The sequence below is a fragment of the Heliconius melpomene genome, chromosome 12 (genome assembly GCF_056956725.1).
Source record: "Heliconius melpomene rosina isolate 202511_hmr_F chromosome 12, ASM5695672v1, whole genome shotgun sequence".
In the NCBI taxonomy this organism is placed as follows: Eukaryota; Metazoa; Arthropoda; class Insecta; order Lepidoptera; family Nymphalidae; genus Heliconius; species Heliconius melpomene.
The window spans coordinates 9,375,118-9,399,615 of NC_140400.1; the positions used below are offsets into that span (position 1 = coordinate 9,375,118).

Below are 24,498 nucleotides of genomic sequence, written 5' to 3' on the forward strand. Positions count from 1 at the left end.
ATACATATTTTAATAAGTACTTGAAAAGATTAGTAGCACAGACTTAAAATTACGGTACCAACTAAAAAATCCTTGCTGTGTAAAACAATTGGAAAATCCTTATTGAAACTACGAAAATGCGGGTTGCATTAGAGTTTAATTAATTTTCACATTATCTTAAGTGCTTTGCAAACATACATTATATGAATAATCCAGTAGTAAAAGCGGGCGAAGCCGCAAGGGGGTCGCTAGTATTAATATAAATATAATAAAAAATGTATTGGCAAAAGGTCACTAGGCATACTCTGCTATGTCCCAAATTTCATCACAATTTCATCATTTCTACCCTTTTTTATTTATTAGAATATTATGTTAAATCTGATTTTTTTTATCTGCTACTTGTTGTCTTATTAACATGAAATCTATTCTTGCGTACCTAATTTGTTTTTTTTTGTACCAATCAATCCATCATATGTACTCCATACAAAGTAACATCAGAGAAATACCTAATTTTGTGTTCATCTTGAAACGCCATAATGAAAATTAACTGAATTGAACTTATAACGAATAAAAAATTCGTCATATATTGAGGAACTCACAGAGAGAGGGCATAATGACAAGTCATTCCGCTTTAGCTTTTTGTTTTCCCGGATTGGTTTGAGTTGTGTTTGTGAGTGAATTGAAGAGTGCTCAGAATATCTTTTTACCAGACCTTTGCCGTCGTAGTCATTAAATGGGCAGCAGAAAGGGAGAGACGAAGTTCATATAAAAATGTTTTGAAAATATGTTTAGCAAATAATTTTGCTATAATTATTTCTTCACGTTGCATTCCGCATATAGCAGGGTGGGTAGAGAGATCTACTATTAAGACACTCCGTTCCCCACTCTAACTCCTGGCGTAACTCAACGTCGCGCTTTTCCTTAGTACCAGAGCGAAGAAATCAAAATATTAATAAGTAATAATTTCTTCCCCCGAATGGAATCGAACACACAACCATCGCTTTTACAATCACACGCTTGATTTTGTCACTGCTATAATACTTGTGGAAAAGTATTTAATCGCTATTATATAATAATTTTCAAGTAAAATAGACAAAAGGGAAGCCTTATCAGATCGGCGATAAGGGTTGGCCGGTAAACAATAGCCATTTAGGCCAGGATTTATGTTTTATGGGTGGCGCTGTCTGTTACACGTTTATACCAAAGATAACTTACTCGCTCTCCTCTTAAGTGCATGTCTAGACATGTTGTTTTGTTTTTGAAGTGTTTTAAACAAATGTGTTTTTGTTTGAGTCATAAAGTTCTATTATCTACATATTTTCTTGGGACAAATTTTATGTTTTATTTTGGAGGGTGGTAGAAGTAGAAGTTATCATTTATATACCTTTTGTATTTATCTACAAAAAAAAACTATATGGAAGGTTTTTCAGATAGTTCCTTAAATAGGTTGTTGACTACCGACTGCTTAGGTAGAGAAGTAACCTACATTTTTAGTATAAAGGGCGAGATTTGGATCCACACCAGCATGATGTATAACGCCTTTATGCATGGTGTATAATAGGGATGTCTAAACCCAGTGTGTTGAGTAGCGGAACTCACAGCCGCGTGTTGTCTTGTTACCTTAGCAATATCTTGTTACCATAGCATAGAAATAAAAATTTTAAATAATTAATTGCCTCGAGTGAGATCGAACCCGCAACGGGTACACGTGCTGTGCCGCTGCGCCACGAGTGCCTCCTTTGCGCTATAACATATAAATAAAAAAGAACACAACTCTACAATTTGATGTTAGAAACAAAATGAAATAATCATTCATTTTATTTTATTAAAATATTTCTTAAACAAACAACCTCAACACATTTGAAATAAAACAAAAAAGTTTTATAAAAGTATGCCGAGCCGGTCCCAGGCGGTCCCAGGCAGTCGGGTCGAAGTTAATTTCGTGTATAATGATGGACCCATGAGATGGTTGTTTTAAAATTGCTTATTTATTTTGATTTCGTTTGTTCTTTTTATTTAGTATAGAGAAATTTGCAAGGGAATTTTAAAGGGTCTTGGGAATTGAGATTTTTAATTTAAAATTTAGGTGAAAATTTTTGTTTTTGCACATTTTCTTCTATGTATGATATCTTTGTTGAAAGTTGTGCTCTTGTGGAATTTAAATTTCATATTAGTGCCTAAGTACTGCTTTATTTCCCGTTTTGATGAGAAAGCGTATAAAAATATGTTGTTGACATGACTTTACAAATCTGACAATCTCGGCCCGTTGCGTCTGTACTATAAACGCGACAGATTGTGGGTTCGATTCCCATTCGAAGAAATGAAATATTTAATATATTTATTTCCACGCTATGGCAACAAAGCACAGCGCTGGCGTTGAGTTTCGCCACTCAACAAGCATTGCTTCCAGAATTCGGCGGTAAATGGGACACAGAAAATTTTAAATTTCCATTTTATTTTTTGATTCTGAATATATGTAAGATAGCCTACCGTTAGGGAATATCAGCATATTATATCCATTTACACCATGTATGTTCAACGATTTCCGTTTACTTTTTAATTTCTTTTTAGAATTTGACATTTTGAACGATTACAAATTAGCCATTAAAAATCTATCATAATCTAAATAAACACATTTCCCCACCTGTGGGCTACAAATATATGAAAAAAAAATTACAATATAGTATAATATTTCGATTTATTAACTACGTATTAGTATTTTCGTGATTATCAGTTGCCGGTTTTCCTCTCACCGGTTTATTTGGTTTAGTTTTGGGAGGTTTAGTTGTTGTGGGCTTGGGAGTAGTAGTAGTGGTAGTGGTAGTAGTTGTTGTTGTAGTAGTAGTTGTTGTTGTAGTAGTAGGCGTTGTTGTAGTAGTAGGTGTTGTTGTTGTTGTTGCTTCTGTTGTTGTAGTAGTAGGTATTGTTGTTGTTGTTGTAGCTTTTGTAGTTGTAGTCGGAGCTTGTACAGGAGGTTTCGTAGTAACTTTCTCTGTGGTCGTCGTCGCTTCCGTCGTTGTCGTAGTTGGATCGATTTTCTTAGGCGGAGTTGTAGTTGGTATTGGCGGCTTTTCTGTAGTAGTAGTCGTAGTAGCCATAGGAGGATTAGTAGGTGCTTCTGTGGTCGTTGTTGCCGTAGTAGATGGATAGCCTATCGATACAGTCTGAACTAACCTCTTTACTTGAGTGGTACTTCCTCCTAAAATTACCTTAACTATACTTAATGGCATCCAGTGGCCGGGCATGTCGGCTTCGACCGGATTCGCTATGAATATAAGCGTGTCGTTTTCCGGATCTGGCAATTTTGCTCCTAATAATATATCTAATATGAACAGAAGTATGAAAACTGATTTGTTTACTTTACAACACATCTCAAATATTTTCGTGAATATATAACATTTATGAAATTCTGAAATGAAAAGTAAACTGGTTATAATATCTATATTATTAGCTAAAGTTGCCACAGCAAGAAATTTGGCAATTTTACCTGATTTGTTTTAAAGCGATTGTCATTTTCACTTTTATTAAATGCATTGTATTTCAAACATCAAGAGGATTTTATTTATTTTCCTTTTGATTTTCTACTGTAATTCGTTCTCTGTTGTTAATGCATAACTTTCTAGTAGTTGGAATTGTGAAATTGAGCGTAGATTAACAATATAAATCTTGTAATAAAATATCTTAGATTTGTAACTGATTAATGTGTTATGGTCACGGTATTTGATAGCTTAGTGCTGTAGCCAATAATATTGAAGTAATATATATATTTTATTATTTTTTTTCCATTTTTTGTTCATTGTTTAAGAAGTAGAGACAAAATAAAGTCTTTTAATTTACATACATTTAATGTATAAAGCAATGGGAATAATAACAACAATAAAAATATTCAGTCTTTGAATAGGTCATCGGTCATTGAGTACACCGTTAAATTTAGTAAAGTCGTAGTCACTAGAGTTAGTGCAATTATCTTCTATAGGGGGAAAAACGCAGTCGAGATCCACATATAATTGTTGTTGAACAGTCAGTTTGTCCACTATTTGGGCAAATGTTGGCCTGTCGTGGGGGTCGTCTGACCAGCATTCTGTCATAAGTTGGTAGAGGCTGATGGAAGCGCGCGCTGGTTTTGGCAGCCTTCCACCATCAGTTAAATATTGTGGTACTTCTTGATTACTTAGTTCTGCGTAGGGGAAGCCACCTGAAATTGAAAAAAAGAAAAATTTAGTACGCCAAAGAAACTTTTCAGTCTCCTTCTCTGAGAATCTTCTCTGTCTACCCTGCTTCATGTGGGATACTGCGTGAAGCAGAAAAAAAAGAAACTTTTCAGTATATTTTTCATACATTTGATAATAAACATTTGTGTCCAGTAAAATAAAAAGAAGACACATGAAAGGTACAGTTTAATTGTCCCAATTAGGCCTAGAAAATTCCCTGAACATTAAAAATCGGTAACATCGATATGAAATATAAATTATCAAAGTAAACAACTAGCGTAATTGCTATTAAAAGAAAGTAGGAGCATTTTATAATGTGGTATATGTTTATAGCAGTACATTATTTTGTCAAATATTTATATAAAAATTATAACTTATTGGGGCTTAATACATTTATTCTTTTAAGAGTTATTTAAACATTTTGGTTTAGCCTTACGCAAATAGCATAATAGACAAACCTCCTAACTAGCTAACAACCTAGTTAATACTACACACTTCTTTCTTCATTGAAAAATTCTTTATTATTTATTACTTATTCCAGTTTGGAATTTGGATACTTATGATAAAAACAACAAGTATGATATTCCGTCCACAAACAACACAACAACTAAAGCGTATAGAGAGCTAACTATATTTAAATATAGCTAAATTGGATGCAGGTTTAAATTTTGCAAAACATAATTTTATCTATGAAATTTTAGAATGATCAATGAGATTTTTTTATTTACTAAAATACCTACCTAGCGTAGCTATCTCCCACAGAAGTACGGCGAATGCCCAAACATCGCTGGCACTCCAGTATTTCGAACTATATATAGCTTCTGGAGCCAGCCACCGTAGCGGCACTGGTCTAGACCGAGTGTGGACGTATACACCGGATCTGGATAGGCCGAAATCAGCAACCTTTAATACGCCAGCTCCATCTACTAGGATATTTCTAGCTGCCAGGTCTCTATAATAAAAAAATGCTTTCGATTTATGTAAATTCTTAAATCTTTACTATTTATTATTAATTAAATAGTAAAAATAGCCGAGGAAGTTAGAAAAAAGTAACACTAGAGTGCCTTGTCAGAGGGTAGAAAAGAAAATCATTAATTTCCCCGAGTGGGGATCGTACCCGGACCCATTTACAGTCAGATACTTTTCCACTGCGCCTTAATTGCCTATTACTATACTCTAAGGTATATTTATTTAATATTCGAGAAAATATGTTATTATATGAAGAAATATATGAATCTATATGAAGTTTGGCGACAATGATAAATAACCGTAATGTAGAATAACATTATTTCATATTCTACAGAAGTTTAATGTTCCAAATCAAGATGAACATTGTTGTAAGCACTTTACGTATGATTTCGAAAGGAAATAGATTTATTTTGTTGTACTCATAAATTCATATAGATATTATTTATGTATAACCTAATAAAGATATCCGCTTTATTTACGTGGTCTAAGAAATATAAGAAATATACTTATTTATTTCCGTTTTTTGGTTGAAAAATTTAGAATTGTCACTCAGTTAGTAAGGGATTTTTTAAATACATATGTTACAGTAAATATATACTTATTGAATAGAATATTATCTATTTATTACATATATATGTATATATGTTTTTAAGCTGCAACTGCTAATTTTAATTTTAAATAGAGTCACTATTATATTTTTCAGTGTTTTAAAATAAAGTTATAGAAAAAGAAATTCTTTTAGCAACAGACAAAGCTATGACATAATGCTCGTCCAATTACAAAAAGTAATAATATAATAAAAATTATTAAGTTAATCTCAAATATATAGGTCACTTCGAAATTCGAAGTTTACATTAAACCAAATTGAGAGATCCATTATTATCACATTATTCATGTTAAATAATATGGTACCAAGTTTTTGCCTTCAATTATTTTAAGCACATGCGTTCGATTTCAATACTTAAATCTATACGTTAAAGTTGTCTTTTCTATGCGATGCGATAAGGCTTGTAAGGAGGTTTACGGATTTATACCATGAATCAGGTTGCTAAGCAACCGTTGCTAGGCGACTCTTCACAAGCTAAATAGCTCGGGAGTTTTTTGATGAGTCTCTTTAAAGATTATTTTGACCTCTCTTATTCCTTTATTATATTATGTAGGACGCCCGCCGCAGAAAAATATATTATATACGTTTGTTAATGAACTAATATGTTCTAAAAGTATTATATCTTAGCAAATTGAGTTATTAGTTTATTGCTCCAAAATATAATAGGCGCTTCATACTAATTCTAACTATTCCGCTTGTTTATTTATTTTCGCTTATTCATTTACAATGCGTAAAGAAATAAAAAATATGTATAATTTTTGGTATTGATGTTTTTAACATGGAAGTAAATATTAATTTATTTAACTGTCTCGAGTTCCGAACATGTTTGTTTCTTAAACAAATCAAGGTAAATTGTGACGGCAACCGCAGTCCGCAGGCAAAACACTGTTGGAAGTTGGTTAAATATTAATATTGTTTTATGAAAAGTTATTCGAAAGTTTGCAATTTTTTTCGACGTATTTTCTTAGTATTTTTTTCCGTTTTTTTCCGCCCTGCTGAAGCAGGGTTTACTCTTTACAGTCGTACCGTAAAGGGAATCGATTTCTTTTTTTCCTAATTCGAGACATTGTGGGTTGTATCGAAACTCAGAACCGCACTGTCGTACCAGAGTGTAGAAATGAAAATAATTAATTTATCTGCGTGGGGATTAAATGAAAAATCATCTTCGTTGTTGTGGCTTTCAGTTCAAATCGTGTTCCTAGAAGAATTATTTTTATTTCCTCGCCCTGGTAAGAAGACAAGGGGTTGAGTTCCACCACATAACACTCAATCTCGAAATTTGGGTGGACAGTGAGAAACGGAGTGCCTTAACACTAGGTTTCCTCTACCTTTCCTCCTCTGAAAAGTTAAAAATAATATAAAATAAAAAACTACTTAGATACAAAAAAAGTAATTTAAGTAATTTATAGGTATATATACCTGTGTGTTATCCCTCTATCTTCTAAATGTCTCATTCCTAACGCAACTTGCAAGGCATAGTCGCGCATCGTCGAACTATCCAAATGTAGGGCTGGTTCGGCGACGTAGTGATCGTTTGTTCTGCGTTGCCCTGAACTATCGCTTGTCTTCTCATCAAAGTTTCCGTATAAAGGGGGATCAGAGTCACTGAGATTTGTATACTCCGCTGAAAATTAAAAGAGTGGCCAATTTTGTAATCATTTCTTTAATATTTTTTCTTTTCTTTAATATTGTCTTATCTATGTTTTCATTTTTTATACATAAAATAATTAGGATATCCGATGTCGTAACATTATTAAAAATGTTATATTTGTAACAATTTTAAATCTAAATTAATCTTATATAAATAATAAGAAATTCTTTCTTCAATTTATTTCGGAATGTTAAACTAAAAGCAATATTTGTACAAAAACCGCGATAGGTACACGAAGAAAGAAAAAGTTGAAAAAATGTAAATATAAACTTGAGAACAAATTTCAACTTACATTTCTCTTAGAACCACTTATACGCAATAAGTTTTAATGAGATAACTTTGAATAAAATATAAGTTTCGGATTTCCAAAATAATAGAATAAATAGAGCTTTTAGTGGGATATAAATATCAAATTAAGTAGGCACCTATTGAAATAATGTAACTTGTAATGTTATTTAAAACATTGCTATTGTTAAGTTACAGGCGCAGGAATGTTAATGTGATAATTTTTTTGACTCATATAGCGGGATAGGTAGGGAAAACTTAATGTCTGTTCTTCACTTTCTATCCTAATGAAGGCATCGTATCTATGTCTTCTAAAAATGCGAAAAGGAAAAGTACTTCATTCCCTCAAATAGAATTAAAACAACAACGGACCATCTGCGCCTCATATATCAATACCCAGAAAATATTTAATACGTACCTATACTTATTTAAATATTTTATTTTCAATACAAATGTATATTTTATGTACCTACTCAATGAACTGATGTAATTATTCATTCAATAAAATATAATGTCACTTTGTTTTCTTGCTTGAAAAAATATGATCAAACCGATCGGTAATATTAATAGCATTAAAATATTATTTGTTCATAAATATAATGAAATAGAAGGAAATTCATTCATAATGCTTTTTACATGATAATATATATTTTAAAACGAAAGGTCATAAAAGCCTTTTTGTACATTCATCTCAAGTAAATGTATCGGACTTTGAAAAAGGGAAAAAAAAAGGATTAAACTCATCATTGGTATTAGATTCTGTAGAAGGTTTTGAAAGAAAAATATTTCTTTTGAAATAATAAATGCTTTTTGGAGGCTGTCGTGGAGTGAGAACACACGCCACGGTTGTGAGTTTGATTCCCATTCGGAGCAATGAAATATTATATATAGGTCCCGCAATGCCTCGAGAATTTGATGGAAAGTGGGGAACAGAAGTGTCTTAATAGGAAAAGGAGAGTTATAACACTAGGTTTCCAGGTTTCCTTTGCCTACCCTGCTACCTGGGGATACATTGTAATAATAAGTAGTTTTTATATACATACTTATGTTACCTATGTTTATACAAGTCATATTACTGTAGTTATTAGTTAAAAGGTTAAAACTAAAGAAAAAGAAACAATTTCATGCACTTACTTAAAATATAAACAATATATCTATTTTAAACTTAGCCATTTTAGTAATAAATAAGAAGCACTAATACTTTCTACTTACTATCAGCTTCCGAAGGTCGTCCATTAGCAGTTCTTTCAGATTCTTCGCTCTTCTGAACTTCAATATTGCGTCTACCTCTTGCCGACCGAAGTAAAGTTAAGAGGTCACCTCTTGGAGCGTGTTCCAATAGCGCTATAAGAGGAGATCGGCTTGTACAACAGGCTATGAGTCTTATAACATGTTTGTGTGACCCAACGTGCTTCAGCATAGCAATCTCGCGAAGGAAATCTTGCATTTCTTCCTCTGTTGCTGAATCTGAAAATGTATTTGTAAAAGTTGATAATTGTTGTTATTGTTGTTATAGTTTTATACCAATTACGTGCATTATTGAAGATTAAAGCTTATATAAATAAATTCTATAAAGTGGAATAATATAGAAGCTCTAAGCTACAAATTGTGTTCTATGTTAAATTATCTAATTTCTGAAAGAACCCTGTAGTTCTAAGAGGGAACCTGAGAACCAAGTGTTCCCTATTCTATTCTTAGTAATACGCGAAAATCCAAGAATTTTATGATTATTTCGTACTTTATGAAAGCATAGCCAATATGTTATAAATGCCTATAAAAGTAAATATCTTCATCGAGAGCCAACTATTGACCTACTAACAAACCCTCTAATTATACAAACGGCAGTTCTCCTATAATTTTATTACATTACATAAACTAAAACAATGGCCTAATAGTTTAGCAAAGTAAAAATACACCTTCCAAAGCGGAACAAGGCAATTTAACCGGTCTGACGGACGACACGAGTGGAATACCCAGCTTGGCCTAACTTTCATTTCCTAGGCATCTTTATGTAATGCTAATTGTAAACACTAAATTCATTAGGCGTGTACATTCATGTCGCAAGATAGCAAGATATTTGGCCTAAAAGGCGCTGTATCGATAACAAATGGAAATCTTTCATCAAAATATATGTATGTTTTTATCTGGTAAGAAAAATACAGCGTTTAATTCCGCCATTCAAAACGGCTAACCCATAGCCGTCGCGGTAGCAGTCAGATTTTGCTACCACTGTGTTCAAGATGGTCTCTATACGTCTTAATCATAATCTAAAACGTATTTTAACAAATGTAGAGTGGAGATTTCATTGCCAAACTATATATTTTTCTATTTATTGAGCAATGTGCGGGAGATAGGTAAATAATAAGTAATTAGGACATCAAAACAATTACCATAAATATACATTTTCATTTCATAAAATACTAAAATGGTGTATATTTTACGAAAATTCCTTATATAAATCGTTTAAAAGACGCCTAAGACTCGAGCTAACAAAATAAATCACTTGTCCTGGACTTTAAGTAGTAGTTCAATATCTAAACAACTAAATTCCAATACGTTTTATGTACACAGACTGTATTGATGAAGTGTCCCTGAAGAAAGTGAAAATCGATGATTAGTAAAATATTAAGATCGAATTTTAATTTGGCAGAAAATTTTGTAAGAAAACAAGACAGTAATTTAAAAGAAAAACAATTATAAGTGTATTTTAACTGTAAGATAAGGTTACTTAGGAAATATCTGTAATAAGTTATTACAAAGGAATATTAAAGTACTATACACCGTTTATTTTCTTAATCTAATAATATACATAAGTAGAATTTTACAGCATTCTAGTTTTTTCCCTCATAGCAGGATAGTCAGAGGGAACCTAGTGTGAAAACATTCCGTTACCCACTTTCCACTCAATGTTCGAAACATCGCGAGTTGAGAAAAAAAACCCAACACCGTGCTTTGTCTTTTTACAAGAGAGAGGTATTCAGAATAATTAACTTCTCTGAATGGAAATCGAATCCACAACAGCCGCGATTGTAGTCAGATGCAATCAAGACATTCCGTTTCCGCACGCCCATTACAATTGTCTGTTGATTGGCGGAACTTTACGCCGAGCTTTATCTTGTCCGGGGCGAAATAAAACATTCCCCAAATGGGAATTGTACTCATAACCGTCAAACATATTAAGTCAGATGCTGCTCCACGTCAGCCTCTGGTATACAGTGAAGCAGAAAATACAACGTAAGAAAAAATTACCACAAAGCATTTTAGCAGCAACCGTAATAGTTTCTCCTCCCGGCATGTCCAGCTGGGCGGCGTGCACGCGTCCAAACGCACCGCTTCCTATCAGCACGCCCAAATGCACCCGAGATCTCGCTACTTCCCAGTGGTCGGTGGCGATTTCTTCAGGCTGAAACAAATGTTAAATATAAGACATATTACAGATTAAATCTTTCTGCCAAATTCTGAAGGCATTGCTTGTTGAGCGGCAGAACTCTACGCCGCGCTTTTGCCTCGACACCAGAGCAAAGAAATGGAAATATTATACGTAAATAAATATTTCACTTCCTCGAGTGGGGATCGAACCCACAACCGTTGCGTTACAGTCACACCTTTGTGCTGCTGCTCCTCGACTGGCTCACTTATTAATTATCTATATATATATAAAAAGAAACAAAATAAAATGCATATTTGATCTGTAGCGGATTCACAAATTTTTAAGTACATTGTGTTAAAAAATAGAAATTTTAGAATTGAGTATTTGTTTATTTACCTGTAACATGCCACTGTGAAAATAAAAAATAAATGCATATAAAAATAATAAAATAAGAGTATAATCCAAATTCAATAAATTTTAAATAACTAAAAAATAACTATTTTATTAGGTTAGCTTAGCAAAGCTCGTATAGAATAATTTGAAAAGATTTTGCTAGTAACGAGAACAGTATGTACCTAAATACTAATTTATTATTAGGTTCTCATTTTATTTATCATACAGAATGAAATAATGTTTTATGATGATAATAGCGTTATTTGAATAGTTCTTATTTCTACGTACGTACTTATATGAAACAAGGGTCTTTTAATTATAATATTTTTTTTATTTTTATATATAGTTGGGTAGGCAAAGGGAACCTAGTGTTAGAGAGGGAAGAGGGTACTCTGTCGCTGAAGAAATGCAAGACTATGTGACTGCCTGTGAGGAAACTTTCAAATGCTCTAACTAATTAGACTATTGATGTTTTCCATTACTATTTTCAAACAGAATTGATTTAATTTCTTAATTCCTACAAAGAACTGTACTCTATTTTAAAAATAATAAATATTTTTTTCCCTCAAAATATTTTCTATACAAAATTTAATATGAAATTTTCACCGCATAATTGTAGAACGCGTTTAAATAATTAACGTACAAAGTGAAAGTAATTACTGCCGCTGTAGCGGTTAAAATAATTTAACTAAATTGCCATTCTGTGTCACTAGAGTCGTGATATGGTGATATTTGATTTATTATCATTAAGTTCATTCTCAATTTTGTTTAAAATTCGAGATATCGAACTTTTCCTAAAGTTCAAGCATAGTTTTGCCAGAGCCATCTTCATTTTGCAACCCTTTTAAGGCTGATTCTTCTTTAAGGTTATTTTTTAGCATTTAATCACAAACGGATAGTTTTTTCCAAAACTTGTTCTGTAGATGCTAGATGCAAAATTTTATAATTCTAGGTCAATCAGAAGTACAATTTTAATTTTGATTCCCTTTAAAGTGTCGAAATACGCGTTTTTTACGATATATAGTTCGAATTTTAAGTCGATATCTCGAAGCGTTCCTGAGAAAAAGGCTCTTGACAGATAGATAGATGGGCGGACGAACGGAGGGACAACAAAGTGATCTTATAAGGGTTCCTTTTTTCCTCTAAAGGCACCTTTACGGAACCCTAAAAATAGAAGAGAACCGTGTGACATCTGTTTGAGGCCATATCTCTCAGTATCTAATTTATTATTAAAACGATAATATAAATTACAATCTTGTCCTTCGCCCGGGTTCTATACAGCTAATTTTATCGAAAGCGTAATGGAAAATATTGATTTAATATACAATTTATAGTATTAAATTTGAGGTACCTGAAACTCCTTGTGAACGTAGAGTGGGCTCTCCTCAGTTTGACCTCGAGACGTTATTTCGGTGTTTCTGTAAAGAAAGTTGTTTATAAGAAAAATACTTAAGTCAATGATGTTAGCGATGTTTAAAAAACTTTTTTCTTTTAGTCTTTTTCTTTTATGAAATTGGTACTTATGTACACATAAATGGAATTGGAATTTCTGTCTGTTAGTTTTAATTTTCTATTAGATTTTTTGTATTGTTTTTTGTTGAAATGTCTACTGATTTGTTTGTGAGCTTATTCGTCATTTTAAAATAGTATAAATAATTTTTAGGCATATATATCCTATATCAATAAAAAAACCGAGACATATGCTACTCTATTCTTTACTTGTCTCTGATTTAGATATATACAACGTCTTGAAATGTAAAATATTGCAAATGAATATAATATAATGCATAAATAATGTTTTAGTTAAAAGAAAGTTCTTCCTATTTTTTAGTACTTCTATTTTCATTTCTTTGCTCTGGTAACGAGGCAAAGCTCAACCATGTACAAATGCTTGGAATGTACGATGATAAAAAAAAATACAAAATGTCTACTATAAAAAAATATCTAAATCAATCTATTATAAAAAATAAATAAATATGCTATGTAAAAAATCACATCATCTGTGGGAGAATCATTGCTACATTGAGGGCATCCCGTCACTAGCCGCAGTGCGCAATCAGAATAGATATGACCAACTTCGATAATTTTTTATCGATATTGTGTCATTACATATTTTTATCGTTTTTTACTATTACATATTTTTATCGATATATTACATTAACTTTACTATCTGATACTCATTTTGAAGGTACAAGAACTTATTGATTATGTTATAAGTTTGTTGTAATGCCTCTTATTGGAGAAGAAGAGAAGTGTGGATTAATATTTAATAGGTTAAGTTAGGTAGGTAATGTTAGATAATTTGTTCTAATTTTGTTTGGAACTATGCATTTTATTCCCATGTTTTAGAATAAATATGTACACGAATATCACTTTTTATACTTACTTAAGTAAGTAAGGATCTCTATTTTATTACTGGACCAGACTAGAGCCTTTCATGCAAACTTAAAAAATATATATTTCCATAATTAATAAAAATACACATTTACTTTAACGTATGCTCCACGTTTTATAATCTTACAATTACAATGTTTTGAATCTAATGGCATATTCACTTTGTTTAACGTTTTATAGACTACGCTAGATATATGATAACAATACAATTTAATACTATATTTAAATTAAAAACATTTATAAGAAGAATTTAATCCATTAGTAAGTTAAACAAAGTAATAAAATAAAAAAAATATCGATAAAAACAATACAACCTCTATATCTATGTCATAGGTCACTCCGCGGTCCGCGTGACGTAATATTTACGTAACAATTTACTCACCGACGTCCGTTCACACGCGTAAACCACTCATAAGAAATTGATATAAACAATTCAATTTAAATTTAAGCTTAATTTGCCTGTTCATTTAATATTCATATTTTATTTGAAAGCTTTTACTGTGCACATCACTATTAACTGATCTGATATCCATTTAAGTATATTAGTGATTTTATTTCTTTACTAAGTGATAAAACACTTCGTTCTCCACATTCTGCCTGATATTAAGACATCGTGCGTTGAGTGGTGAAAATAAACGCCGCGCATTGTCTTATCATAAAGCAAAATTAACATATTGTTTCCCGAGTGTGAATTATACCCAGAATATCGCGTTACAGAGAGCCTAGTGTTAAGACACTATGTTTCTCACTTTCTGCCGAATTTTTCGAGGTATTACGTATTGATCAATGCTGCGCTTGGTCTCGATACCAGATGATGATGATGATGATGAAATATTAAATATATTTCATTCCGTCGAGTGGGATCTGAATCCACAAACGTCGCGCTTACAGTCACTGGCCTCATATATTTTTTTATTTATTTTTGCTTCGTCCATATAATAGAACTTTCAGTCTTTAAGCTCCGGAGACGATGTATCAGACGAGAATCGGTATTAGTCGCAATGCAATTTCTCTACATAATATGCTTATTACATTACGCTACTTTTCCTAGTAATTTCAACTAAAATGATTATAGACTTCGCATATTGATTTTGGTCAGATCAGAGGTTAATTTGATTGTATGAGAACGATATGGAATACCTATACTTATTTCTTTATACCATAATGCCTTTTTCAGATATATTGCGTACAATGATGACGGAACACAACGCTGCGATCTGTCAAGTCAGATTGAAGAATCAATAATAAATTAGCTTCACGCTGTATCTCGCAAACAGCAGGGTAGGCGGAGGGAACCTTGTGTAAAGACACTCCGTTGCCCATTTTCTGCCGAATTCTGGAGGCATTGCGTGTTGAGTGGCAGAATTCAACGCCGCGTTTTGCCTGGACATCAGAGTGAAGAAATGGTAATATAAAGTTAAAGACGAAGGAAGGAAAGAAGAATTATTACATAAAAACATGCCTTCGTTTGAGATTCACCGCAACCATCGCGTTTTCTTATTTACTTATTTCTTTTTTCTTATGAAAAACTAGAAGAGATCAATATGTCAAGTAAGTTAACTGAAACTTATCACGCAAGTCGAAACAAGGCTTAATACTTTGTCTGTTTTAGTTTGACAAATAATGTATTTGGGGAAATTGACGTGTGTTTAGTTTTTTTCTTGTAAATATTTTTAAATATGTGATATATGTATACTTTTATTATACAAGAGAAGAAATTTTACATTTTTAAATATAAATTATTATAAAAAATACTGAAACCACTATCGGCACGATGACAACATTGAAAGAAACATATATAAATTAAGTATAAAAGGCGGCCTTATCGATAAATAAACGACCTCTTCTAGACAACCTTTGGGTAGAGGGGAGAATTAATGAAATGGAAAGGGGTGTCTATAGTAAGTGAATATCTATCTATAATCATATATAACTATACATATAGTGGTTTACATATATACATAAATAGGACTTAGTGTTAAAAGTTTGCCACTTCCAAAATTTAAAATATCAGTAAAAAAAATTCTGACAAGTAAAGCTTATTACACTGTTCAAGAATATTTAGAGGACAAACATGTATGGAATTAATGTCTATTGAATGTAATGCAGGATAGCTGCCAACTAATGTAATAGATTGTACCATTAATTTTGAAAAGAGCAACTGTTGAGTTTCTTGCCGGCTCTTCTCAGCAGAACTGCCTTCCGAACCGGTGGTAGCTTTTTGTTCATATGTTCATTTGACAATTCAAAAGTGCTTATAATAAGTTTATTTGAATAAAGAATATTTTGAATTTGAATTTGAATTTAAGACACTCCATTCTCCACATTTTGCCAAATAATCATGATCTCATTCGTGCTAAATGGTGGAACTCAATGTAGCGCTTTGCTTTGTTATTAGAGCGACGAAATGAAAATATATTATAAATAATTTCCCCAAACAGGAATCGAACCTACAACCATCTATCTATATTATTATTACATACAATATGGTGCCAATTCTTCCATTAAACTATTCAAGTATTTGAATCGACGGACGCCGTAATTACTATAGATTACGTCTCTTAAGTATAATTACATAATCTAGTTTACGTAAAAGGAGTTGATGAGTAAGTTTACAACATACATACATACATACATATATTGTATATTACTATATAAAGGATATTACTAAATCGATCTATATCTGTACACAGTGTGTCCCATTCACTTGCCCTTTGGCTTTATGTTTGCAATTCATTTGGAGCAGTGGTCCAAGTGTTGTTCGCAAGGCGTGCTTAATAAATTAATATGATATAAAATTATGGGTAAAATATATGAGGTTGGAAAATTATGGATAAATTGTATTAATTAATTGTAATTATAAAATATAATAGTTTACATTTTTAATTAGAAAAATGAAAATCGATTTGTATTTAAAATGAGCTGAACCATCAGACTTTTATAAATATCCAAGAAAACAGGTTGGAGTTAAGACATCTTTTTAGTGCAGTAATAACCCATAACATCAGGTTTTATATTTGGAGGCTACAGACATTCTGGATGGATCTCAACATGAAGCTACGGTAATTGATAATAATAAAAATATGTTGTGTGATCCCGTCACCTGATTATAAACGTGACGCTTGTGGATTCGATTTTCACTCAAAGGAATGAATGTAACTGAATTGAATTCTTGATATATGGCGTTTAGATGCGTGCCAGTTGAGCACAAAGAATGAATGTAGGGTAGTAAAATATGATAGCATACATAGGTGTACTATGCAATTTTAGAAGTCACATTTACAATAGTATCTATAACTAAATTATTTAAAATAAAAAAATATCAAAAATATTAAGTCGATTATATAAAAAATATTTGTTAAGAGCTCTACTCTTGGAAGATAATAATTATATAGATTTATATCATCATTTCTTCGCTCTAGTGTCGAGGTAAAGCGTGGTGTTAAGTTCCACCATTGAATGCCTCCAGAATTCATCGGAAACTTAACACTAGATTCTCTCTGCGTACTATGCTGTGTGCGGGATACAGCGTGAAGTTGATTTCTCTACGCTTATAACTTGCACCACAGTCTTCAGCGATAGTGCATCTTAGCGTCGATGCGTCCACGCACCATTATGCACGGCGCTGAGATCTGACCCCGATCCCACACGAAAGGACTCTAGATGGCGCTACCATTTCGTAATAATACTTCACTTGGTTATTTTGTACTATAAATATGAACATATATATATATGTTTTACCTAAGAGGGATTTGCTTTGACCAGGCTATGTTATTTATGACTGACCAGGCTATATTATGTGATTGTCAACTGATTGGTTGAGGGTTCGATTCAAATTCAAAATTCAAATTCAAAATATTCTTTATTCAAATAGGCAATTATTATAAGCACTTTTGAATCGTCGAATGAACATATGAACAAAAAGCTACCACCGGTTCGGAAGGCAGTTCTGCTGAGAAGAGCCGGCAAGAAACTCAACAGTTGCTCTTTTCAAAATCAATGGTACAATCTATTACATTAGCTGGCAGCTATCCTGCATTACATTCAATAGACATTAATTCCATACATGCTTATCCTCTAGATATTCTTGAACAGTGTAATACGCTTTACTTGTTAGAATTTTTTTTACAGATATTTTAAATTTTTGTAGTGGCAAACTAAGAATACACTGCGGAATTTTATTATATACACGTATACTCAGACCCATAAAGGATTTATTAACTTTCTGGAGGCGAAAACTTGGTGTAACAAGCTTATCTTTATTTCTCGTTTCTATCGTATGATTGTCACTATGTTTACTATGACAATGTATATTTTGTCGGACAAAGAGAATATTATAGTATAGAAATTGGGCAGCAACTGTAATAATACCTGCATCTTTGAAAACATTTCGCAGAGAATCTCGCGCTCTTAGTTTATAAATATATCTTACGGCTCTTTTTTGGAGGATAAATATTGAATTTATATCTGAAGCACTGCCCCATAGCAGCATTCCATAAGATAAAATACTATGGAAATAGCTATGGTAGACTAGTCGGGCAGTGTCAACGTCCGTCATTTGTCTTACTTTTTTAATTGCGAACGCGGCAGAGCTGAGTTTATCTGCAAGTGCTTCCAGATGAGCGTTCCACTGGAGTTTGGAATCTATAGTAACACCCAAGAAAATAGCTGAATCCGACACATTAAGAGGTTCTCCTTTAATTATTAGATTAAAATTATGTTTTTTTACATTTGGTAAAGCAAACTCGATGCATTTCGTTTTTTTAGCATTTAACATTAGATTATTAACATCAAACCAACGAAGAATATGCGACAATGCACTATTCACTTCGTCATAGTTTATTTTATTTCGGTCAACCTTAAATATTAAAGAGGTATCATCCGCGAAAAGTACAATATCACATAGGTTCTTCACATAAAAAGGCAGATCGTTATTATAAATAAGAAATAAAAGAGGACCAAGTATAGATCCTTGTGGAACGCCCATCTTTAGAGGAGATCCAGATGATTTTACATTATTTATACTAACCGTCTGGATTCTTTGGTTTAGATATGAGGCAATAAGGTCAAGGGCAGTATCCTGTATACCATAATGTTTTAGTTTTAACAACAGAGTTACATGGTCTACGCAATCAAAGGCTTTAGATAAGTCACAAAACACTCCAATTGCATTTTGTGACCTCTCCCATGCGTCATAAATGTGCTTTAGGAGTGCGGCACCCGCATCCGTAGTGGACTTGCCTTTGGTGAAACCATATTGCTCACTTGGACGGAAACAATTGTTAATATTTAAGAAAATTTATTTAATTAGAGAAATTAAATATTTATTTAAATTTATATTTCCATTTCCTCGCTCTGGTGTCAGGGCAAAGGATGGCGTTGGGTTCCGCCACTCAATACACAATGCCTGTAGAATTCGGTGGAAAATGGGGAACGGAGTGTGTTAACACTGGGTTCCCTCTGTGTACTTTGCTGCTGTGTGAAGAATTTGTTTGATTAAACAAGCTAATCTCAGGAACTATTGTTTGAAAAAAATATTTTTGGGTTAGATAGTTCATTTATCGACAACGGTTATTATAGGTTATATATGTATGTTGTTATAGGTTATAGGTATATGTATGTATATATTTTAAATCACGTTAGTAGTTTCAACCTAAAGTCACCCAATTAAGATTCGACCACGCGGACAGAGTTATAAGTAAAAGGTATAAATTAAAATATCACCTAAATCCTAAAATAGAATGAAGTTATCAAAAATTCTCTCTGACAACCTCGCATTCCGTGTTTGAGGTTTGAAGATAACAAGTAAAATAACTTTATATTATGTAGATTTAATTTGTCACTTATTTTTCGTTTTATTCAAAGCTTACATTGAAAATATATACCTTTATATAATATGATCGTATCTCAAAATAAAGTTTTACATTTAAAGTGTTATTTCACACTCAAATACTTTAAATCAAATACTTGTTACAAAAAGAAACCGTAAAAACCGTCCAAGTACGGTACATATCCAACAAAAGGCGACGGTTCAAACCCTGCTACGTCCAAATTTTTATACGTTTCTAAAAAAGTAATTTTTACGCATAACACGGCACGGCAGAGAGAATCTAGTGTTAAGACACTATGTTTCACACTTATTTTCTGTTCAATTTTAGAGGCATTACATGAACTGTGAAATCAACAGGTACAAAAATTATCTAGATATAAATGTAGCCATTCCATTCATGACAGATTCTATAAAGTTTTATAACATCATTTTATACTATTAACAACAAATATGTCGAAAGCCTAGACTAACGTATTAGGCCAACTATTTCTTAATATCAGCTTCTATCTACTCAACCCACGTACTTTTCCAAACTTGTATAATTTTATTGATTCACAACTAAACGTATAACAATTTTAACACTTAGAATGCCCATATAAGGCTAAAGATCTTTTGTAATGTTGTTATGACCACAATAATAATTAACTGTTGACTGGATTATCTTTTTAATCTTTATTTTTCACTTAATTCAGGTGGATATGGATATTTAACTATTGTCCAGAAAATATTATTGGTTTACCTATTTAATTATAACTATTTTTAATTAGACTTTTTTTCCGTTTTTAGGATACTATTCTATAACGTCTTTCAACCGAGAAAGAATTACGAGAAAGCACACAAAGGTTACTATCAATGCAGTTACATTTTATTTTAAAGTTTGTCTTCTTCTTAATGTATATTAATTTACTTTAGTTTTGCTGTGGTCAGCGAACATCTTATTTATTTTAATAGATATTTATTATTTTATCTTTGCACTAATATTATCTATTTTAATAGTACCTCTAAATGAGCCTAAATAATTTATTTAAAGTTCTAAATTAATTAAGCTTACTTAATTAACTTTATAATTGGTCGAAGTTGATCTGATAGTCACAGACAGTTGTGTTGTCTGGAGGGCCTCAAAGATCACTTGAGTACTTACATTTATAATATTCGTTCAATCGATCTAAACAAAAAAAATATTTAAAAGACCCTCGGAAGCTTTATAACTTAAGCATTCCAAATATAAGCAGTAATTAATTTACGTTTAAATTATAATACTAGAAAAATTAGAAGAAAACAGTTTAAGCAGAGAAAATCTACTATACCTAAGGCAATGAAAGTAATTTAACCTTCTACTGAAAATGGAAGTCAATCTCTTTTTTCTGCTTCAGCTTTTACTTTGTGACTGTCCCAAATCATTAAAATACACAACATGTTAACTCGATTGGGTGAATGATATGAGCATGAGCGATCCTCTCACCAGTCCAAATATTTCTAAACGTAATTACCGTGGAGCTGTTATTTGAAACGTGAAAGAGCGGTCATTTGGCGGTGAATTAGATTTTGAAAGACCATGTAATTGTATGGAATATTTATTATTATGTATTAGTCTTAAATATAAGTGAAGATGTTTAAATCTGGAGAAAAAATCAAATGAGAAAGATTTCTTATTCATTCCTTAATTTTTTGTGCCTCCGGCCCCTCACAGATTTTTTATTTTTTGTTATTTATTGTATTATTACATCTTGTTAGACTAAAGAATATATATATTTTTTTTAGCAAGGTAGGCAAAGGGAGTCTAGTGTCAAAACACTCTGCTCCCCACTTTAACGCCGTCTAGAGGCATTACGTGTTCAGTGGTGGAACATATAGATATATTCGTACGTTGGTATTTCTCTAACATATGACAATAAAAGGAAATATAACGAATTTAAGGAGTGGAGAGTAAAAATTTAATGGAAATATATAATGAAAATATATTTTCAAAACCATTTGAAAAAGATTACATCATATTTGTATTGGCAATCTGATATATTTCGCCTCTTTAAGTACCTATTTTCGTAATATTAAATATATTTTAATGTTATCTGTGAGCGAAACAGGCTTTGAGAGTATTACGTTGATAAGCAGAGGATTATCATCGTTAGGATACAGGGATTAACAATTACTTCACTGACTGTTCATTTTACATTTTAATGTCTAATTTTATTTTTACTCTCTCAAAACTTAATCACATTGTAGAGGTGTCGCTATAAATATTTAATATTTTCCTCGGTAACTAAAAAAATCTCTGAATAGGACAATATTCAAACAAAAATTAACTGTACCTAAATATACATAAATACAACTAAAATATTTAACAATTAATTTAAAATATGAAGTTTTTATAGGTGTAGAATATTTTTAAAATTAAATTTTTCGTGAGACTGGAATCGCATTAGCGTAACAAAGATTCTCACAACAATGTGTTAGGTAATAAATCCGCATACATGGTGTTTGCACAACTGATTATCATTTTGTTGTCCATCAAATTTTTAGCGCTAACGAACGCTATTAATTTTTTTTTGACATCTATATTAATATTATAAAAATTTTTTACATGTATTCTATAATTGTGTATATTTATCTTTTTTATTACCGGTCAATTTCCTTCGTGTGTTTTCCATACAACGTGACATTGGCGAAATGAATTGTGCTCAACTGGCACGCTCGAAACGCCATATATCGAGAAATCAATCAAATATAAAAATTTTTTTGTTGAATGCGCTATTCTCAGGTAGATTTAATTGTTTAAAATTAAATCCATCCATGACCACCCCCATTAAAATGACATTGGGCATTTAGAATATAGTTTTTTTGAATTTTAATTTGCCCACGAGAGCGAAGCCGCTAGTAAAAGCTATTTTTAAATTAAATATTTCAATGTTACTATAAGTGTAGCTTCGTAAATTTCGTGGATTGGTAACTTTAAACTAGTTTTTTCTTACACAATATTTTCTAATGAATTCATAATATGATATGGAAAATTGTTTTTGAGAAACAAAAGAGGTTGTAATTCAAATAGGTTTTACGATTGTATGTTTCATATATTTCAAGTAATATTTTGTATCTTTTATCGTATAATTTTTTATTGTTTGTGATTCAATAGCGTATAATTCTTTATTGCACACAATGGTAATAGTTCGAGGTTTAGTCCATTCTTTAAAATCACTTGATTTAGATTAGATAAAATCAGATTACAGTCTACGTAATGTTTTAATTCATAATAATAAACTCTTATAAAAAAAATACTTTAAGACAAAATAATATTAATACATTTCAATTATTTTATAATTATATTGTAGAATAAAAAAAGAAAATACAAAAAAAATACAGGTATGTAACGATGTGTACAAATTTTACCCCCAACGAGTTAGCTTTTTTAGCTTGGTTCAGCTTATTTAAAAAAAAAATGAAAATATATGATTTTAAAAGTAAATGATCATTATTTATATATTTATTAGTATATTTTTTTTAAAATAATGATGTTAAAAAAAATCTTTTAACGGAATCATAAAATGCAAAATCTTATCTGAATGCTCTCTCTTCCTATTTTATCTGTAGTTCTGTTAACAAAATGTATTTATTTAAGACATTTTACATACTTTCTACCAATCAACATGCTTTCCGGATGCAGAAATGACTCACAAAGACCCGTTTACATATTCAATATCATCTGCGGAGTCTGTGCGTAAAACAAACATTGGTTGAATGTAAAGTATCAGTTTAAGCGGCAGTCGCCAAATGTTAAATCACTGTAGAGAAAGCAAGATATTTTATAATTAACAGATAGGTTTTACATTTTTAATTTATTTATATAATTTAGTAATTTTAGCACGAAATGTTGTTTGCGTGAAATACAAAAGTAATAACATCCCGTTTTTTCCCGTTCCCGTAAGAATTTCGGGAAATCCTTTTTTTAGTGTCCCTCTACTATCTCAGTAATGGACGAATTTGCATGACTTTTGCGAGTTTTACACAATATACTAATTCAATATACATACATTGTAACCAACAACTTAGTAATATGGTATTTGAGAACAGCTCAAACAGCGAAGAACCTCAGTTCTAAATAGGTAAAACAAAGGACTATGCTTTCTTTAAACGCATCATCTAACTAAGCTAAGTACGGCGTTGAGTTACGCTATCTACCTGATATATCTTAAAAACAAAAGCGGATATAAGAACTGTTTAGTTTATGCCTACATCACTAACAATACCGTAGATGGGCAAACGTAAAAAAAAATAGTAATTGTATGCAAACATAGTGAATTCGTCATAATGATAAATTTCTATCGAAATTACGTAACAATAACTTTCACTTTGAGCACTCTCTGAATTCCCACCCCATGATTACCATAGAATATATTACATAAGACCGTTTGTTTCAGCTTCATTTCTCCGCCATTGAACTGCCACTTACTTAGCTTGAATTATTTCTATCTATTTCCAAGACAAAAACTTATCTTTATCTATTGATTTTCTTTTTTTTTTATTCATGATGGGGATTTATGTGGAATTATAAATTACTCATTTTTCCTTTGCACTTCCTAAATTCAAGCGAAAAATGTGTAATGTTGTTTAGGCCATATCGTTATTAAATAATATTTCAGATGTTGACCATACGTCGTAATAAATCAACCTTTACATGATTTTTTTACTTTTATATGACAAATATTTGTAAAAGCGGCTAGTTGTGGATTCGATCTTCATTTGAGGTAATGAAATATTCAATATTTTCATTTCGTCATATTATAATAATTTAGCAAACCGCGACGTTCAGTTCCG

General features: G+C 31.6%; 2 protein-coding genes across 4 annotated transcripts in view; both read right to left on the bottom strand.

Moving 5' to 3' along the window:
• Positions 1–2,542: 2,542 nt before the first annotated feature.
• LOC146533790 (uncharacterized) lies at positions 2,543–3,653 on the bottom strand. The gene is made up of 2 exons (XM_085195007.1): positions 3,467–3,653; positions 2,543–3,388 (listed from the first exon to the last, which is right to left on the bottom strand). Exon 2 carries the CDS (start codon positions 3,348–3,350, stop codon positions 2,685–2,687), a length of 666 nt encoding a protein of 221 aa, XP_085051133.1. The 5' UTR covers positions 3,351–3,388; positions 3,467–3,653; the 3' UTR covers positions 2,543–2,684.
• A 152-nt stretch (positions 3,654–3,805) lies between these two features.
• LOC146533791 (fibroblast growth factor receptor 4-like) overlaps positions 3,806–24,498 on the bottom strand; it is an 86,205-nt gene continuing 65,512 nt past the window's right edge. For all 3 annotated transcript variants that reach the window (XM_085194993.1, XM_085194994.1, XM_085194995.1), the window contains 6 exons: positions 12,817–12,883; positions 10,952–11,105; positions 8,915–9,169; positions 7,186–7,390; positions 4,931–5,142; positions 3,806–4,174 (listed from right to left, as the gene is read on the bottom strand). In XM_085194993.1, coding sequence (XP_085051119.1) covers positions 3,882–4,174; positions 4,931–5,142; positions 7,186–7,390; positions 8,915–9,169; positions 10,952–11,105; positions 12,817–12,883 — 1,186 coding nt within the window. In that variant the 3' untranslated portion in view covers positions 3,806–3,881. The remainder of the gene's footprint in view (positions 4,175–4,930; positions 5,143–7,185; positions 7,391–8,914; positions 9,170–10,951; positions 11,106–12,816; positions 12,884–24,498) is intronic.